The sequence below is a fragment of the Physella acuta genome, unplaced genomic scaffold, assembly GCF_028476545.2.
Source record: "Physella acuta isolate Inbredline_101_S28 unplaced genomic scaffold, ASM2847654v3 ptg000235l, whole genome shotgun sequence".
NCBI classification, from domain to species: Eukaryota; Metazoa; Mollusca; class Gastropoda; family Physidae; genus Physella; species Physella acuta.
This window is the reverse complement of record NW_026731754.1, coordinates 401,299-422,783: the sequence shown is the minus strand read 5'-3', so window position 1 is coordinate 422,783 and position 21,485 is coordinate 401,299. Positions and strand designations below refer to the sequence as shown.

The following is a 21,485-nucleotide window of genomic DNA, read 5'->3' as shown; positions in this document are numbered from 1 at the left end:
CAGATACAAGTTGGCATCATCTGTTCAACAGAATTCGTCACAAGTCAGGATCTCAAGCAATAGATAAAGTACTGAACTGTTAGCCGAGTCATCCTCTACCTAGGTGATGACTGTGAGCCCCAAACATTACAATTGCGGTGTGTCACCAGCAGTAGATAAGGCCAACCTTGCGGTGTGTCACATATGTGTAAAATTATGTGTAGAATTCTTAAATTGTGTAAAGCAGCTCATTATATTATTTTAAAAGTTGTAAGTAATTCAAGTATAAGATCTTAATCGTAAATATGAAATGTCGTCTACATAAGTGAAAACATAGTTAAGATAAATCATGACCAACGACATTAATGTAAAGTACCACTTACATGTATAAGAAATCGATCAAAATTCATAAGAAACCTGTTGACATAATGTAGTACTTGAAATGTGAAATTTCGTCCACGTTACTAAAAGCTATTGGCTTTTGAGAAACATTAGAGTAAGTACAAGTTCCGCTTACTAGATATCACTGAAAACCTTCTACAGATGTACAAATTTGATGTAATTCCTAAATATTAAATTTTGCTTACCCATCTTATAAGCTACTCAAGTTATCGTGTTCATAGACAGGCAGAAATTGACAAATTGCAAAACCAAGGTTTTTTGCTCGGCACGGATGCAAATCGTCAACCTTTTTTAAATTCACGATTTATATATATCGTACGATTACAATTTAAGGTTACAAGATACACTTGTTTTCGATAAATTTTTAATTATGCTTCCCAAAATTTTTATTTCTTTATTCGGTACTAATACCTTTTTTCTATCTAACCCGAACATTTCGGACTTCTACAGCTTACGATTATCCGTTTATTGCGACGTAAAATATGGTACCCGAACGGTAAGTTTTCACATTACTACGCGGATAGCGGCTATCTTCGATCGAGTATTACATCATCTATTGCCTGCGAGGCACCATAAACTTTACAACAATCTATCGGCAAAGCACTCGTGTACCCGCTGGTGTAGTGACAGGGGCGGAACTACAGTGCCGCCAGACCCCGCAATGGTTGTTTGTAAAAAGAATACTGTAGCTGCGGTTGGGTTATTTTTATTCTATAGACACCATCCGACGCTCTTGTATATTCTTTATCCCTTTGTTTTTAAACCATTGTGCAAGCCGAATCCTCCTTCACCTACAATCAAGCACACGCTGTTTTCGGCAAAATTCTTTTGAAAAAAAAAATCCATTGCGCGAGAGACCACTTCCATGTCTTATTTCCCTTTTTAAAATTGTCAAATATTAGTGATCATAAGCTCATATTAATCGATGTGTACTAAACAAATAAAAAATAAATTAGTTCTTCTAATTATCATTTTTTAAAAATACATACTAAAGAATGACATGGTACAAAAAAGGAAATTTATTTTAAATTAATAACATAAATACAAAAAATATATAAATCCATAACAGGATAAACCATTACACATACAAAGCTTTCATGTTTCATATTCTTTTGACCGGCTCGATGATCGGAAATATTACAGCAGACATAAAATAAAAGAAGAGGTTTTCAAACAGACTGAAGGACTCACACACAATACATATTGTTATCAGCCATCTTGTTTCTAGATAAACAAAATAATCGCCTGTCTTGTTCGTTTCCTTTATTTGCTTATACTCTTCTATTTGATGTTTTAAATTATACAACAACATTTATGTTAATAATTGAAACTTTGCAAAAAAATGTACTGTTGATTGTCATAGGAGCACTATTAAACACTGTTTGGTACGTTTTATACTAAGCTGAAACAGTGCATCATGGACATGTCAGTCAGTGTGAGTGAAGACTGTACGAAGTCCATCCACTTCTCCCCCCTCAACCCCTTCTCGCTATTCAACCAACGACCAGTTTATAATCTTGTTACATCATGTTAAGATAGGCTTGAACGTGTTCATCAGACTTTACATCGGACTGTAAACGACACATGTGTTAATGTGTATGCCCTTCGGTCCGTGTAGGGTTTGCTAGCAACTAATGTAAATACTAGATGGATAGCTGATAAGCATTCATTGTACGGAAACAAAGTGCTTGACCCTATCTACAGAGATGTGTTATTCACGGTTGAATAACCATACGTAATCTATGTCTCATTCAGAGGTGTAGGCTATTATTAAAAGGCAATAATATTGTGAAAGCTAGAATTCAATTACGGAAATACTTTCTATTGAGGTGAGAAGACCGGCTAACAAACAAAACTTAATCTGGATTGATGATAGCTGTTCTGATAATAACATGCGATGGATAGGTTGTGTAATTTTTGTACATAAATGTACGTAAAAAATTTGTATTAAAAATTAAATACCAGGTATCGCAATGAATAAACGTAGAAAGGAATAAACGTAGAAATGTATAGTTTAGTTTGAGAAATCTAAATTCTTCATCAGCTTTTAAAAATCATAGAGGTTTGAAAAGGTGATAGTTTTCATACCTTTCCGTGGTTTCCATGCCAATCATTACTGCTATTGGCGACTATATATTATTTTTGTCTATAGGTTAACAACTATTAACATATGAATTTATTAAACACCCAGAAATGTGTTATATAAAAAAATTGTATCCGTATAGTCTATCCTTAACAGGTGAACACATAGTGTTTAACAGGTGAAGAGAGTGTTTGACATTTGCACACATAGTGTTCAATATTTAAAGACATAGTGTTTAACAGGAGAAGAGAGTGTTTAAGATTAGAACACAGCAGAGGCGTAGCGACCCTTCCCGGCGCCCGGGGACATACTTTCAATTTGGCGCCCCCTTGGGAGCAAATTTTCGATTTGCACCACCCCCCCCCTCGAACTTTTCATTTGCACCACCCCCCCTCTCAAACTTTCGATTTGCACCCCCCCCCCCTCGAACTTTTCATTTGCACCCCCCCCCCCTCAAACTTTCAATTTGGCGCCCCCCCTAAGGTCGGCGCCCGGGGACATATGTCCCCCCCGCCCCCCCTCGCTACGCTACTGGAACACAGAATGTTTAATAGGTAACCACATAATATTTAACACATGAACACAATCTGTCTAATGTAGTCAACAGCTACACAATTATGTACTCTAACATTTTCATGTGTAAAAACAAATATAATGTGGTAAACATAAAACTACTCAATATAAAAATAAATTAAATAGTAAATCGTTTAAGTAATACATATAAAAGTGATATAGTTGCCATATATTTGTTTAATATAAGGGTTTTGTTATTCAAACATCGGCGACATTCTCATCAAGGTAGGTAGCCAATTAGTGGAGATCTTTTTAAGTAGCATGATTCTTCCAGAGTTTCTTCCAGGCATCTCTTCGGGGGGGCTCCGCCCCCCCGAAAAATTTTTACCGCCCCCCCCGAACGAAATGAAATTTGTATCATTTATATAGAAAATATATACTTTTAACAGTGTCCGCCCCCCCCCCCCCCCGAAGAAAGTTTACCGCCCCCCCCCCCCCCCCCCCGAAGATTTCAAGTGCCCCCCCGGAGAAAAAAGTCTGGAAGAAACACTGGATTCTTCATACTTGAACATCTACTTTTCACTCAATTTAACAGCAAGGACAGTAATTAAAATGATTAAACCAACTACCACGATCAACGCAATAATCAATGTCTTTCGTTTGGAACATCGTGCAACTGTTGGGATAAGCATTTGTTTGTCAGTCGTGTTAGTGCTGTAACTATAATCTCCAACTTTCTGTGTAGGTTTACTGTATTTGAGTCGCTGTCGAATACGTTTGGCGTTATCAAAGTCACGTGATGTGTATGGTGTGTACTTGACCTGTGCAACAGCAGACATCAGCTTATCAACCTGTTCTCTCACCTTATCCTCGTCTCTAGTTTTGTTGTTGAACATCACACACCTGAATTCGCATTCCTCCAAGAGAGTCCTGAAATTTCCAGACTGATTGCGAATCCAAACATCAAAACTTCCGCTCTCTTCATTGATATAATTATCCCCATACGTCATGAGAATGATCCCACACTTTCTAAAAACATCCTCCCCAAATATCGACTTGACAATTCTCACGCTTTCCTTCTCTTGGTTGGTAAATCTTGTACCTAACTTCAACACCAGGACCAAAGCCGTGAACGACCGCGAGAGTTTGTTGTTAAACATACTCTCCACATCAAGAACCAATGTCTTCATATCTCCGTTTAAATCTTCAGCCACATCCCCTATGCCAGTGCCGTCAACCACCTCTACATTGATACCGTTTACAACGCCTGAATGTTTTATCATGGTGTTAGATGTCAGAGGAAATGGTTTTCCTGGAATAATAGAGTTCCCAGTTGAGCTCGTACCATTTCCTGTTCTACCTACCAAAAGCAGTTTGTAGAAATCGGCCATAGTTTAAATTAGTTCAAATCTCCTCCAAACGTTTTAGCAGCTATTCGACCCTAAACTATAGATAATAACATATAATTCAGAACCACAAAGTTAATGCTAGACTATTTTTAAATCGATAGAAATGACTGTGTTAGGTACAGTAAATGATTGCATTTATTTCATTTTAGTAATCTTTGTTGATTTATAAAAACAATACTAATATTTTATAATCAATATTATTTAGCAGGTAGGCTAGGTACACAACTAATTAATACACAACTATGCCAAATATTCGTCTTACTACGGCACAAAATGTTGTAAACATAAAATTATAGAGCAGAGTATTGCATACAAAAACAACTACCTTACCTTCAGTGTGTATCAAATGTGTGCACTGTTTCTGCAAAAGAAGACACGATAAAGAATGTCACATTCAGACAATACCCAGCACATAATAGACAAATATAGACTAGAATTTCTTGTCGTCAGCTTTTAAAATCCCAGCTTGATGCGCCCCAGTAACAACAGGTACACGTAAAGAAAACGTGTTTGTTACCTGTAAAACATTTCAATGTCGTGTTTTCTAGGAAAACAGAACTCTAAGCTGTGGGTTGGAGATTCGTCACAGGTAATACAACACACAATACCCAGCTTAATGCTTTTTATACAGGTATCAACATTTGTCACAGTAGGTGTCTAGCAGAGAACGTACGTTGTATTTATAAACAACGTCTTCTGTTTTAACATTTCATTTTCGTGCACTCCGGATACTTGTCTACTAAATATCTGCCAACATAAATTCAAACTTTCCATCTCACTACATTTCACCAACAATTCATCTATAAAAAACACATGCCGCTTGTTTAAAATGTACACGTATGAGTTTTTCTCCACCCAGGGGTAGAGCAGGCAGTAGAAACGTCAAGTAAAATCTCTGGGGGGGGGGGGGGGGTCCTGGGACACAACATCGCTTTTCAGGTTACTTATTCCCGTTCTACGTGCGTTTTCGTGTAAAATTCATACATAGAAATGAACAATGAAAATGTAACCAATGAAGCTTTCTCTAATCCTAGTATGATTTAATGCACCTAGTCCACAACAATGTTAAACCCATTCTAAACATTAAAATCCCAAGGCATCTTTTGTGTATATATCTATATCTATATACTTAATTTTACTTGTGATTTATGACCACTATTTTTACTATTTATTGTTCAACTTTCGCGACCATCAATAACATATTTAAATATTTTCTCCAAGCTGTGATTCTGCATCTAACTGCAATCCAACTTATCGCGAAAAGTAGCTACACGAAAAACTACGAAATACTTGTGCAACTTCACATAAGTGTCGTCCATCAATGATATCCCAACATTTAGCTTATTTTAAACTCTCGTCTCACTCATCAAATTCATCAAACATATTTTAACTCCATTCTAAAGTGATACATCGAGCAATTATCCAAAAAAAAAATAATAACTAGCAGGTTAATGCACAATTTGAAATTGTCTGTGTTATTAATTAACAAAAACAACTAGCATCATAATAATTTAACAAGTATTTTAAAGAGTTACACCGTGCAACTGTGAATAAATATTCGTGTGAGCTTATTCTACTTCATAAAAGGCATTTCAATAATTTTTCGTCATCAAATTGGTACTTACTATTCTTTCGACATCGAAACAGCCGGGAACACCAACAGCAAAATATGACACACTCTCTTCTTGTCCTGTTTGATACAAAACTTGCAGTATCAAGACGACCAGAGATCGTGAAAAGATAATTTTCAGATAAACCAGTGCTAAGCTATAAATGATATACACGCAAAACTAAGCCTGTACATACGATTACAGATACACACATATTGCATTGGTGTTGTTATAACCAGTGTTTCTTCCAGAATTTATTCTCCAGAGGGGCACTTGATTTTTTCAGGGGGGGGGGGGGCAGGGGCGGTCAACATTTTCCGGGGTGGGGGGGGGGCGGACACTAGTAAAAGTATATTTTTACTGTATACATTCCATCTCTGTTCACGTTGGCTGTGCTATCTTTTGTTCGTCGCCCCTAGAAAAAAGTTATATGGAATATTTATTACGTTCATATTACTAAATTTAATTCCGGTGATCGCTAGTACTTCCATAAGCAATCGGGAGGGGGGTGGGGGGGTTTATTGTCCAGGGACTGTATGTCTTGCCGGGGGCTTTTTGTCTAGGAAATCAAAATTGGTGTCTATGTGTTGATTGGGGTTGGGGGGGTGTTCTGTACGGTGAGGTCATCATTTGACCGGACACATGTATGGTACGATCATTGTTAAAATGTGTACTGTTGACTGTTATTTTATGTGTAATGGAAACTCGTTATTGTGCTGGCCACTTGTGATTTAATCTCTCAGTATACAGTGTGTTATAAAAAAAATTATCTAATCTATTGTGATGTTCTGACACCGTTTGTTCAAAGACCTTGACACTACAGTTTATGATGGATACACTCAGGAAGCCTATTTCTAGCATAACAAGACAGGCCCTCCCCTTAAATCCACAGGACAGCAGGGGGAGAGGCAGAAAGACTTGCACACGTGACCTGGAAGAAGACACCAAGAAGATTGGATACACCTGCGGACAGTTGGAGAGACTAGCACATGACAGAGACGCCTGGAAAGCTCTTGTCAGCGGCCTATGTCCCAGAAGGAGCGACGGAAAAACCTAACCTAACGATATGATAGCAATAACTCACGATAGTGGAGAGGGGGGGGGGTAGGAGGGCACTTCGAACTATAAGGGAGATTATAGCTTAAAAAGATGGTTTACTGTCATGTCATTAACGTTATCGCTTTTTCTAATTACGGGTAAAAATCGTGCTTACCACCCAACAGCCAACTGCACACGTCTGTACCTGAAGCCAAGTCACATCGTACCGTTAAGGTGTCGACTGGCCTTTCGGTATACAGGGAAAATCTCGGTGGTCCTCTGGTAAAAAAATACCAGTCGGTATCCATGAACGGTGCTGTAATAGGCCTATCAATACTTTGATTTGTATTTGTTTTTAAAGTTTAATTTGTTGGTATTTTATTTGTTTTTAAATTTTAATTTGTTGGTATTTTATTTGTTTTTTAAATGTAATTTGTTGGTATTTTACCATTTTGCATTTTCGTTTCTTTATGTCAATTGCCAAAATCAATTTATGTAGAAAAGTTTCACAATGAAAATTTTAATCCTGGTTAGGTAGCACCTTTTAAAATTCCCCGGCCTGTTTGACACACCAATCCATCCCTTTCACCTTTAACTAGATCATAAACTTGGTCTGAGGTCAGGAGGCGTAGCCTGAGTCATGCCACCTGTTGGATATGGACTCTATAGTCAAGTCACTCTACCTTCTCTCATCTTTGGAGGTACTGAGAATGCCAAAATAAAATCAAACCTATTCTTGTGCTACGACACGTATGCTCCACTGAGTAAGTTATTGCTATTACGTGACACTCTGTAGAGAGAAGGAATTTTGCACTCCGCTTGAAGATAACCGAACGTATTTGAAACAAACTAGTGTTAAAGTTTAAAACAACATTTTAGTGTGGAATCTACTAAATCAGATCTATGGGTTAAGTTTAGGAGTATTGTTATCTATTGTTATATTTTAAGTTTGTAAAAATATACGGTTACAAAATAAATACATGATGATATATCGGTGACGTTTGTATCTGAATGAATGCGTAAGAGCAGATGTTAAGATGGATGTTGCATTATTTTTGGCGTTATAATTAGATTCGGCGTTACAGAGGTCCGCGTGTGTTACAAGCCTGGCCGCATAGCGAAAATGACCAGAGCCCCATAGCGCAACATTCAAATCTAATATACGTAGTTGTTATTTTTGGGAAATGACCCCATGCTCAATGAGGCTTACCTTAGCTATAGTTCTATAGGTGAATCTACATATGTGAAATGTTCAACTCTGACGAGCATATTTGCCTCAACAAACAAGGTTCAAATGGCAATTGAGTTATCCAAATAAGTCTTCGTCTTTTTCTTATCCCCTCCAAACACAATTAAGTATACATGTCAACTGGTTATGCGCTATGGGGGATATCGACTCCGATTTCAGCCTGCTTTCATTTTTTTAAATTTGCTTCCATAACCTTTGACCAACCAAGAACAAACTACAAGGCAGCAGTTGTTTGAATTTGGAGTTGTCTCTCCTAGAAGAGTGGCTGAACCCTCCTCTGTCCGAGGGTTCGAACTCAAGACATTTGGTTCAGCAACCATGAGCTTTATCGACCCCAACCCCCCCCCCCTCCCCCAACCCCCTCTCCCCAAGATAAGTGAGGTATGAGTAAATTAAAGCTGATATTTTCCATAAACAGGGTTTACAAAATATGTGAAAGATAAAAGCTAAGCTACACGTTCAATAACACTTGCGAAAAAACATGTAGCATTTATTTCTCAAATTTGGTGCTTGACAGGCAATGTGAATGTAAAAAAAAATTGTTACAAAACAATCACCTACAATAAATAGCTTTTTATTACAAATTGATCCTCAATAAAACGTAAGTAGTGTAGAAATAGTGAAGTTTTTTTTTTTAAATCTCATTACAAAAAAATATTATATACATACAATTTTATATGTACCAGCCCTCACACAAATTATCATTAGTAAAAAGGATCGTGAGGTACTGAGTTTGTACATTTTAAATTACTTTGTCTTCGTAAATAAAGTCGCATTTACTTTCTCTAACTTAAGTCCTGGATCGGAACTAGTGACTTTCGGGCTATCAGTTGTATGTACTGGTCCCCGACCATTGTGTTTCCCAAAGCTAACATTTTTTTTAAAATCTCCAGAAGTTTGTCCAGCCATTAAGCTTTCGATTATTTTGTTCTTGCTGTTGCCGCTGTTCACACATGTTACTCTGCAATCCTATCACTTTATCTGTAAATGTTTTTATTATTCTATTTATTTTTTCTTTATCTTTTAACAAAGATGATTCAGATAAGTTCATCAACAAAGCTAAAACTGTATAGGCCTCCTTACATTTTGAATCAAACACGTCTTGATTCTCCGTTGTCTCAAGTTCTTTAACGATCCTTTCTGACCGCTGTAGCAGATTTTCACAGCACTGTTCATAACTATAAAATCCTTTCGACTTAGTTCGTTTCACATTGTCATACAATAACTCCCACTGTTTTATAACTTTACTTTCGTCTTTAGTTCTATTATTAAAAATCACAAACCGGTTATCAACTTCTTGAAACACAGCTTGGATATCTCCTCTTTGCTCTCTACACCAGACACTAAAGTGTGTATGGGTGTCACCATCTTCATGATCTAAATCAAAGTTATCTCCATATGTGATAACAATAATACCATAATTTCTGATACAATCCTCTCCTAACAAATATTTTATTAACGAGATCGCGTCTTTCTCTTGTTTGGTAAATGGAACTCCATATTTTAGCACAATCAGCAGAGCTGTAAAACCGTGGGGACAACTGCGTAAGGCATCAAGCAATGCATCGATTTGACAGGCTTCAAAATAGTTGTCGTCGATACTAAAGCCATCGCACACATTGATGACCGAGTCTCTATTATCTGAATTATATCGGTCGGTTATCACAGCAATTCCGTCTTTAGACGAAACGTTCTTGTCACTGCCTTCGGAGCGAACCATACGAGCTATTGAGTCTCGCACGAAACTTTTTCCATTTCCTGATCTCCCAACCAGAAATAACACATGATCAGCAACTATCTGATTACCTTCAGCATTAGACGCTAGCATTTTCTTTGACGACTGAGTTGTTTCATTATTTGACGCCTGGTTTATTTCATTTGTTGATGCATTATCTGAAGCCTGGATTGTTTCATTATCTGACGCATAATCCGGCGACTGGGTTGTTTCACTTTTTGACGCATTATCCGACGCCTGGGTTGTTTCACTTTTTGACGCAAAATCCGACGCCTGGGTTGTTCTATTATTTGTTTCCATTTTTAACATTCCCCCTGTAATTGTTTTACGGTATCGTTAGCAAATGAAACATTTTAATCAACTTCCTTAATTAGCTGTAATTCTATCAAGACGCTTAAAGTAACTTGGGATAACATATTTGGTAGTGACGAACATCTGCATGCAAGTAAAGAAAATTAATGATGTAAGTAAAATGCGCATATTCCCAAACAAGTGGAGTTCAGTGAATTATCTTTACTAGCCTCCATAAAAACTACACGTAAGAAATTATCGTCAAAATTACCAAGCGTGTATGGTATTTTATGCTATGTTGAACGCTAGCACTAGGTCGACATAAAATTAAATAATTATCATTAAAAAAGTTTTTAAAAACCCACGTTTTCTGATTGAACTAAAAAGTAGAAAATAAATGCTATACATCACAATAATGCAAGCGATCACTCTACTATAAGCGATGAAAAACGTGGGGCGCCGAAGTAAAAGTTTTTATCGGTCATTGTTAATATAAGATGTAAAAGTTGTATTAATATTGATTAGATAATACTATTGACATTTATTAGGGAGCTTGTAGAGAGTCAACAGTATTAGAAACTGTAAGAAAATCACAGCGACCCACGTTTATCATCGCTTATAGTAGAGTGATCGCTTGCATTATTGTGATGTATAGCATTTATTTTCTACTTTTTTGTTCAATCAGAAAACGTGGGTTTTTAAAAACTTTTTTAATGATAATTATTTTCTACTTTTTAGTCTTTGTTTGTTTGTTTGCATTCAAATCTTGCTATCGATTTTATCTTCTCGCATTCACTTTTTTTTGGGTAAACGAAGACAACTCGTAAAAAAACACGTGCCTTTTTCAATCGACGTTTCTTCTGTGTTGCCGTTTCTTTCACCGTTTTGCCCACGCGTGCAAACCAGTAAGTCACAAGAGGAAAAGTACTGAACCTTGTTTTCATCAAATTACAAATACTAGGTTATGTCCCTTTTTTGTACAAATATATAGGGGTCTAAAATGATCAATACATTTTTTTCATGGATCAATTTAGTAATAATAATAATTCTATTGTCATTGGAAACAAAGCTTCCCTGAAAATTTCAGCGCGCTAGCTAGCTGGGAAGTGCCCGAAATTTCGATCGCAAGATTTTATTTGAAAAATAAACAAACAGACGCGAAAGCAAGTTAAAGAAAACGTGGGAATAAAATACGTTGAAAACAATGAAAGGCTATTTTTATTTAATTTGATCATTAAAAAAAAATCAAGAATAAAATGTTATTATCGCCAGACTTGAGTTTAAGATTAGCTCTATCATCCTAAAAGATCAGCTGCACAGCGTAGGTTTATAGATATTTTTTGTGAAGAAATTTCGATTACAACATGTGATCTAAATTAAATGGGCATACCTTTTTCCTCCTCGAGTTTTTCACTAGACAACTTATAATCAGAACATTCTTTCTCGAGTCGCGCTAGTTTGGTTTGCACCTCCTCTATTAGGATATGAAAATATACAAAGTACAAAATATATGCCCAAAAATGGCCAGTTATTTCATTCTTGATATTGAATCATTTCAAAGTAATTTTTGAATGAATATCGAATGAAAATTAACTATGGTAATTTTTATCAATAATATTTAATTTTTTATCATTTCTAAATTATACAAAGATATAAATATAATTCTACGTTTTTCAATTTCAAATATTAAAATTCCTCAAAAAATGCACTGGCCTAACGGTTTTTTAAAATAATGTTCATACTTTATTTAATATGCATTTCAGTTTATTGATAAGAGAATATTAAAACTAGTATTAATATTACTAAACTACTTTTATATTCGCTTTCTCCGTCATTACTGTATTTAAATTAGTGTTTACTGATTCATAATAATACATATGCTAACTTACCAATTATTGCCTCATGCAACATAACCCCTTGCTCCCAATGACCACATTTTTATATCATAAATACACCATACAAAACATTGTAACCTAATATTATGTTTTATGGGTCCGCTCTCGTGTGTATACACAAACATTTGGTAGTGACGAACATCTGCATGCAACTAAAGAAAATTAATGATTTGAGTAAAATGCGCATATTCCCTTAAACATTTAGTATGCTTACGTTTTTCTTTAAATATCTGTTCAATATACGTGAGGCTTTCATCGAGTTTTTTTCTTGTATTTTCTAGTTCGATAGTTATATCTCCTGATATTTAAGAATGAATGAAGTCATGCTTTATTAAAATCCAAGACAAATTTAAGAGACTGCATCTTATATCTGTATCGAAATGTTGAAATGCACAGATAGATTAAATAATTCAAAATCAAATATTTATTTTCCAGTGCTTGGATTCATTATATAATAAAATGGAATTATAAATTAAATTATAAGATTTACTTTATATTATTGTATTTAAATGAATTAAAATTACTACTATCATTTACTTACTGTTTTGTTTTTGGAGTTTTTCGATTGTCTCTTTCAGCTGCTCATCTGTTTTAATATTTGGTTTAAATTATTCAAAGATTAAAAACAATTCAAATTAGTAGCTTTAATAATGATATCATTGTTTTGGATGCTTTTAGTCCTTTCAGTTAAAACGGATTTATATTAAGCTTTATTATGTTAAGAATCACACAAGTGTAGTTCAGTGAATTGTCTTTACTAGCCTCCATTAATAATGCTCGTAAGAAATTATCGTCAAAATTACCGAGCGTGTATGGTATTTTATGCTATGTTGAACGCCAGCACTAGGTCGTCATAAAATCAAATAAAATACGTTGAAAACAATGAAAGGCTATTTTTATTTAATTTTACCATTAAAAAAATCAAGAATAAAATGTTATTATCGCCAGACTTGAGTTTAAGATTGGCTCGATCATCCTAAAAGATCAGCTGCAGAGTGTAGGTTGATAGATATTTTTTGTGAAGAAATATCGATTACAACATGTGATCTAAATTAAATGGGCATACCTTTTTCCTCCTCCAGTTTTTCACTAGACAACTTATAATCAGAATATTCTTCTTTGAGTCGCGCTAATTTGATTTGCAGTTCCTCTATTTTGATATGAAATTATATAAAGTGCATATATATATATATATATATATATATATATATATATATATATATATATATATATATATAGATATATATAGATATATATAAGAATAAATATATAAATATATAAGAATATATATATATATATATATATATATATATATATATATATATATATATATATATATATATAAAGAATAGGTGTATGATGTTTAATCTTCATATACATAACAGCATAAAAAACAACGATCCTTTAGATTACTTGTGTTTGCATATTTCCAGGTGTTAAGCTATTAAAAATCTAAAATCGATATTTTGTTATCCCCTTTATCGTTAAACTGTCGCGTCGAAAGGAATTGATTATGTTGTAGAAACTACATTCTGCGAGAGCTCTGCTGGTCGGGATTTATTCATCTAACGTAATTCTCTTCTCAAATACATTCGTGTTGTCAAATGATATCATCTCCTTGTTGAATGACCTGTGCTTTGACAACACACCCGTTTAAGACTGACGTAGAGTGAAATATACATCCATCTAGTGACTAGATTCTAGTCCAAGAACGTGGAGTCTCCAAACATCAATTTTCAAATGCCAAATTTGAATGTGCCCCATTTTTGTAACAAGACGACACATACATTGGCACTTATAATTTGGGATAACTGGAGAAAATAAACATTTTTTTTCCAAAAATTGTTGTTATTAATACATGAACAAATTATTTCGAATACGATGCTTTGCAGAACAAAGTCTTTAATTGTAACTGAAAAGAAAAACAACCCTTAAATTACTTTTCTAGAATAAAAATGTGTGACTTTAGCTAAAATCTGTTTAGAAAATCAGCAATCTGCATTCTATTTTATGGGTTTTGGAAATTGACAGATTATCCATGTTGACCACTTAGGTATGAGTGAAGGTTTGCATTTTCTTCCCTAATTATGTCCAATTCCTTTCTTTCTCAAGTGTTTAGAATATGTATGCAAATCGTATTCATTATATAAATTTCCTTTATGTATTTCCATATTCGACGCAAACCGGTCAATGACTTTTTAAAAGATTGAAGGACTAATACATTTTTTTTATCTCTACAAATTTCAGTTGTCGCTGAGAGTTTTGGAATGTCTACCAAAAAAGGGCTGCTGTAGCTGACGTCTTACAAAAGATATATAACACTGTGATGCCGACAGTAAACGTATTTATACAGACACTTAAAGCTCTGAATCACACTGTGGGTTATATTTAGAGAGAGGTATTGGTTGTATTGCACCATTAACCATTTATCTAGTCTGTTTCTACCAAATAATTTGAAGTTTGTTTCTGTCGATTTAACAGTTATGTTTCAGCTTTAGTTTACCATTGCTTTTCAACTCGATTTTCTGAATTGTAGGCAGAGTTTCTTGCCCCCCCCCCCCCCCCCGACATTTTTTTCCGCCCCCCCCCCCCACCCGAACGAAATACGAAATGAAATTTATATAATTTCTATAGAAAATATTTACTTTTAACAGTGTCCGCCCCCCCCCCCCCCGAAGAAAGTCTACCGCCCCCCCCCCCCCCCCCGAAAATTTCAAGTGCCCCCCCCCCCGGAGAATAAAGTCTGGAAGAAACACTGATTGTAGGTCGTAGAAATACGAGATTGTATAATGCAGGTATGCATCTTCATCAGGGGTTTCAAAATAGACAATTTTGTTAATTACTTCATTTCATCAGGGTTTTTTTTCTCTACCATGAAAAGAACTATGTGTAATTGTGGTAGATCCCATTTTTAAAATTCGATTACGTAGAACTTGGCACTAATACTTCCTAATATGTTGAGTTTATTTAAGTCTTTAAGGAACAAAAAAATCTTAGTTTCAATTCAAATACTCTTGCTACCCAGCAGATCATATGGCAATTGGTTAAGACTGTTTCCTTAATTTCCTTGCAATTTAGATTGAGTGCGAACTTATAAATAAATTAGGCTTGCGATACTTCTGATCATAGCTGGAGCACCCTGAAAGTTTGGCACTAATTTCATCAACTCTCATTAACTATTGAACATTTGAAAAAATAAAAATGTTAGGATAAACAAAAGCGGTTAATTACCAGAATCACTTGCAAGTTGCGCTTCGTTCTCTTCTTCTCTAAGCCTTAGTTTAATCTCATTTAGTTCGTTTTGAACTTGTTCTGTTAGAAAACGACATGTGTTTGAGAGAGAGAGAGAGAGAGTGAGAGAGAGAGATATGTTAGTCATCTATCTTTAAAAAAGAAACCGAATGTAATAACTTGTTTTTTTAACTTTTCAGCTGATCAGATATAATTTACCAAGCTGTACTTTCAGTTTCATCAATTTTTTTCTTTGTACTAATTGATCATCTGTGAACAAAATAAGCAATAACGTAAGTTTTATAAGCTACATATAGGCCTAACCAGTTACTAAATATTTTAGAAGGGCTTGATAGCAATTTAATATCAACACTGGTACAATGCGAACGCCTACTGCTTAAGTATCAATATAAATGAATCGGTGCATATATATATATATATATATACATATATATATATATATATATATATATATATATATATATATATATATATATATATATATATTAAAAAAGGTCATTCAAATAATGTTCTACCATAAAAAAAATTAAAGTACTCATATATACAGAAAACGTTTGTGATTTAAATGACAAAAACCAAGCTCTAAATTATAATTAAATGCATTTTTTTTAGTATTTAAATATTCTTTTTTTAGCTTATATAAACATGTGTTTCTGAATGCACCCTATTTATATCAGCTATTTTCTAATGTGATGAATTACCGGATAATTTCAATAGCATAGATGAATGGTCATAAGGATGCTGAGTGGATGTCATCCCTCTGGTAAATAATGGTATACCAAGATGCCATGAGATCTATAATGCAATAAAACAACAGAATACAGTGCTGCATCCAGTGGGTTTTTTGTGTTTAATTTTTGTATAACTGCAGTCATTGTTTATAAACATTTTTAATGTTGACTTTATAGACAAGACAAATGTTACACTAATCATATTATAATTGATACATTGCATCCAGCTTCATTAGATTGTGTATAAATGGCTGTGTAGAAAATCGGCTGTAAGATATTCGAATTCAAATATAGTTTTCTGTATTCATTATTTATTTCCCTTCTATTATGAAGAGATTCAATTGAACGTGATTAAAAGGTTAAACACTGCTCTTAAATTATACAATGTGATATTAAATCTAAAAAAAAATTCCGATAATCAACCAGATCATGTTAAAATTATCCATTATTTACAAATTTTAAAGTCAGAACCTAATTTAATTTTAAATAACAGAATTCGACGCGACAAGCTAATTTAAAAAAATGACCTTAACACTTATCAAGTTAAACACTCAATTTACAGACATAAAAATATGCTCCTAAAGTAATTAGCAAATATATATATATATATATATATATATATATATATATATATATATATATATATATATATACATATAAACAGAAAGCAATGGTTAAAAAGTATAGAAGAGAGTATCTTATTATGTTATTATATGTAAATTCTAGCAATCTAGTCCTACACTACTCAAGTGTGCTATTTATTTTCATGTTAGTAATAGACAAGTTCTATACTATCTTTCTGTTTAGTGAATTAGACTGCATTTTTTATTGGGATTATTAATATTATTGTCAAATTGCCAATATTGAAGTAGGCTACAAGTTAGATCTTGTACGTCTCTCCCTAACACTCTTTTTAGTCGCCTAACCATGAATGAAAGTGATTTGAATTAACTTCATAAATTTTATTTATTTCCTTGATCAACGCAAATAAAAAATTATTAGATTTCGAATAATGTATTGATGTTATTTAGAACAAATGCGACATGACGCAATAGGGCAGGTAAGTAGGCCACCACGCACTTCTTTTGCTCATGCAAGTTTTATTGAGCCGTAGAACTGGTTGCGACCTACTTACCAGCCCTATAGCATATAGGTTAACTGTTGTAAATCAATCTGTTTACCTGTTGTTCTTCTTGAATAGCCGTGTCTAGTGAGCCTTTAATACACATAAATTATAATATTAATACAATGCTGTAAACAATTTGATGTAGCGTTATAAATATTCACTATAACGATTAATTACAGAGGGTAACAAAACGCAGCTAAAAGTAAAAGTTACATTTTAAAAACATTTTTTAAGCTGAAGAACGTGTCCACCTACCTTTGATCTCTTCCATTTCCCTGGCCACATGAGACAGTTTGACATCTCTGTCACGGAGAACTTCCAACAAACGTGGGTACCACCCCTCGTACAGTGTCAGTCTCTCAAACAGTAGCACACTGCCTTCTATCTCACCTTTAGTGTTAGTTGTCGCCTTGATCTCTGACTAAAGAGAGAGTAAATAGTTTTAGGATGAGGATGTGTACGTGAATTAAAGACTACCGTTGTAAAATATTAATTACATTTTTTTTGAACTGACATACACCCGAGGTCCAACTTCCAAAAATAGTGCGAGAGAAGTTGGCAATTGTAAAACCATTTACTTCTATTTTTTTTTTACAAACAATTCCCCAGTCAACTGCATACTACGGCTCACCCACCGACCACTGACCCGGCAGTTGGAATATCTAATCGTGCTAGATCTAGTATTTGACCTATCCAAGGGTCTTAAAGGGGCATGTGACATATCCATCGCTGAAACCATTAGAGGAAGAGTAATAGATAATTAGATATGTTTTCAGTCGTACTACATGCAGTGTAGCTCCCATCTCCCCTAATCTTCAACAGGATACCGTCGATTCCCGATTGGCACATATTTTTGTAATATGTTCTACAGTGTAAACATTTATTTTTTATGAACAGTGTTATTACGCTATTTAAATTATAATTAATTTTGTTTTTAATTAGTAACAAATTTTACTGTTGTTTACATAAACTTGACACGAGCTTATAAGACCTGGTTATTACATACATTTGGCGGCCCGAAGCTTATCAGAGTCAACACTAGATATCATTGTACTTGGTATCTATTGCTATTTTGAAATCTGTAAGCTGCACACATCATTTCATCTTACAAAATAGACTTCTTATTACTACTACTACATAACAATTCTTGCTGTGACAGTATTATTCATATAGTAATCCAGTTCGTGCATTAGTTCTCTTGGCAGTAGAAGAAATTATTCTACCTTAATTAAATTTGGGGACGGAGTGGTCTAGCGGTAGAGAGCTGGACTGCTAACCCGTAAGTCTCGTTAGGGTAAGTAAAGGCGGCTGGGCATAGTGCTGACCACACTATCTCTTCATATGCCGAGGTCACAGAAACAAGTGAACTCTACTTCACTTGCCACATAGACCGTCAGGTTTGAAAGGGAAACTTTTTTAATTAAAGCACAATTTAGTTGCCCGTAAGGTAGTTTCGCGTGACAGTAGAGTATATAAAATTATTTAAAATATCTTTTAAAGTTTTTCCTGCCCGCGACATTTAGACGCGGGATCATGATTTCTAAACGGAGTAATTTAAATGTAAAGCAGGCGTTACATTTCTTGGATCACAGTTGTATTGGCGCGGGTTTGTTTGCACTAACTTCCAGACGCAATAGGACCTGATGTGAATCAGCGTGGATGATATGGACAGTGGATACTGTGTTCACTTACTGGTAATTCTAAGCTTTGGCGGTCACTAACATTTACTTACGCGCTCTACTTTTAACGCTACAATTTATCATTAATGTGAACGGAATTTTACATCAAAGTATATTATTTAACCTAAATGATATATATATATATATATATATATATATATATATATATATATATATATATATATTACACGTTAGTGCTAAAAATAGTACCTTCATTTCCATTGGTATTGTAATGCTTCACAAGTGGTACTATTAGGTCCCCTTTGCGGGAACTTAGTACCGTTTGTAATTGTTTTGTCTGATTAATGTCTTATTTTAACAAAAAAAAAAATTACTCATTTAAATCACTTTCTTCTGGTCTTGTTTATATTGTTTACATAAATGATTCCTCAGGTGTAAAAAATTTGATGTCTTGTAGTTTTTTTTTAATGTATTCTTATGCTTAGGAAGTACGAATCACTTAATTTCCCCTATAATATATATATATATATATATAATATATATATATATATATATATATATATATATATATATATATATATATATATATATATATATATATATATATATATATATATATATGTATTTAATATAGGGGAACTACACAATTTGATTATACATAATTATACATAATTTAATTAATTAATTAATTGTGTAAAGATTTAAACTATCATTTTGGCCTAATAATTCTATTTACCAGATCAGTTTCAGTCAACATTTCACTTTCTTGAAGTAGATGAATAACATTTGATGGTTTGACAAATTTTCTAATCAGCTTTAGAAAAAAAGGCTTGAGCCGTTCAAAATATTCTGGATCTAAAGTCGGCTCATCCATTTTGTGACGTTTCAACTGTATACCTTATTGCCACCAATTAGGCTAAGCTATCCATAGTAGACCCATAATTTGCTATATAACACTGGAAAATGAACAATGTAAATTAATATATTATAAGTGCACATACTATAAAATGTAAGTTTTTTTACAAAACAATATGCTGCTAATATCAACCATCTGCCTACATTCTACATCATGAATTTAAAGGTTACAGCAAACCATTACATGTAAATAATGTGAAAGTCGTAACCACTTTTGTGAATGTAACAGCATACTTTAAACAAAAAAAAATTCCTAAAATAAAAGCTGGCTTCAAAAGATAAAAGCTATATTAAATTAGCTTCCAACGTTTTTCCACTCGTTTTATCGCATAACATAAATGCAATGTTGTAAATGCCGTTTATTGTAAACTAGCGTACTCGTCCCTCGGATTCAGACCAAAGGCTAACGCAATGTTTTATAAGGATTTCATTAATGCGTTTTCAATCGTGCTTTTTTAGAGGTAAGCGTCGCGGAGTTTTCTAGTAAGCCACTACTACAAGTGTGCCGGTTACGGTCTTAAATTTGTTGTACTCATTGAACATCGTGTGCCAACGTGTCCCTTTCCAGGGTGTTTTTTAAAACCAATGTAGGCACAGATTTCTCAATGGGTAGCCAATGTACTGCAGGTCACTGAACACCTGTCTCCAGTCGACGCTCTCAGTTTGATTTAGTCAACGATTCTATCAATAATGTACAACACTCTTAAAAGCAAACGTAAACGCCATAATGTTTTTGGTGAATCCCGGTGCGCCAATTTGTTTTTCGCAGAAACCTTCATTGGAGAATTTTTATCAACATCTCAAAGTTTAATAGTTATCGGAGGAATAGTATAGTAATGAATGAAATACAGACGCACCCATAGCAGAGGCGTAGCGACCCTTCCCCAATTTGGCGCCCCCCTCGGGAGCAAATTTTCAATTTACACCCCACCCCTCAACTTTTCGATTTGCACCCCCCCCCCATCAAACTGCAAGAATGCAGTCGGCGCCCGGGGACATATGTCCCCCCCCCCTTCCCCCCTTCCCCCATCGCTACGCTTCTGATCCATAGACACATATACTTTAATTTGTTTATGCGGTAAATGGAAAACAATCGCACCTTGCCGGAGTAACGCCGCTAAAAAATCATTACTTTCCCAAAATCTCATGGCGATCTGTGTTTTCTCCAGATTTTATTCTCCCGGGGGCGGGGTGGGGGGGGGGGTTGAGGGTGGTCAATGGTAAAAGTAAATATTCCTTTATAAATCCTATTTCGTTCGTGGGGTGGTAGACATTTTTCGATGGGTGGGGGAGGATTTGGCGTCCCCCCGAAGAGATGAATGGAAGAAATTCTGCATGTCATCAGCACTTAATCTCTCTCTCTCTCTTTCTCTCTCTCTCATTATCTCTGTAATTGGCTAATTTCGTCTGCCAACATTCAAAATTCAAGTTTTAAATTTTAAAATGTTTTGTTTCTAGCTATTTTATAACTTTAAACGTATATTTATGGAAAACAATATGAAGGTTGGAAGCAGTAGTCGTTAACAAAATATAAATGTTGACAAAGAGTGATAGTTCATCGTCCGGGGTAGACCTAGATTCAGGATGTAGTCTTCAAAATATAGAGATCGAGTTGAT

At 34.5% G+C, this 21,485-nt stretch overlaps 3 protein-coding genes across 4 annotated transcripts in view; all 3 read right to left on the bottom strand.

The window, feature by feature from the left end:
- LOC131938139 (uncharacterized) overlaps window positions 1-21,485 on the bottom strand; it is a 312,258-nt gene that overhangs the window by 226,173 nt on the left and 64,600 nt on the right. The window lies entirely within an intron of this gene.
- On the bottom strand, window positions 3,550-4,368 carry LOC131938129 (uncharacterized). Its single transcript, XM_059296031.1, has one exon. The coding sequence runs from the start codon at window positions 4,366-4,368 to the stop codon at window positions 3,550-3,552; it is 819 nt and encodes a 272-aa protein (XP_059152014.1).
- LOC131938138 (reticulocyte-binding protein homolog 2b-like) lies at window positions 8,766-19,904 on the bottom strand. The gene is made up of 11 exons (XM_059296041.1): window positions 19,690-19,904; window positions 17,569-17,734; window positions 17,369-17,403; window positions 16,158-16,251; window positions 15,655-15,705; window positions 15,436-15,516; window positions 13,271-13,354; window positions 12,746-12,790; window positions 12,419-12,502; window positions 11,700-11,783; window positions 8,766-10,332 (listed from the first exon to the last, which is right to left on the bottom strand). The coding sequence occupies exons 1-11, from the start codon at window positions 19,825-19,827 to the stop codon at window positions 9,164-9,166; spliced, it is 2,031 nt and encodes a 676-aa protein (XP_059152024.1). The 5' UTR covers window positions 19,828-19,904; the 3' UTR covers window positions 8,766-9,163.

Excerpts from the sequence above, each read along its gene's own strand:
- LOC131938129 (XM_059296031.1), bottom strand. The coding sequence starts at position 4,368 with ATGGCCGATTTCTACAAACTGCTTTTGGTAGGTAGAACAGGAAATGGT.
- LOC131938138 (XM_059296041.1), bottom strand. The coding sequence starts at position 19,827 with ATGGATGAGCCGACTTTAGATCCAGAATATTTTGAACGGCTCAAGCCT. Across the intron at positions 17,404-17,568 it reads GGAAATGGAAGAGATCAAAG|GCTCACTAGACACGGCTATT; the intron begins GTAGGTGGACAC and ends TGTGTATTAAAG. Across the intron at positions 10,333-11,699 it reads AAAACTCGAGGAGGAAAAAG|GGGGAATGTTAAAAATGGAA; the intron begins GTATGCCCATTT and ends AAACAATTACAG.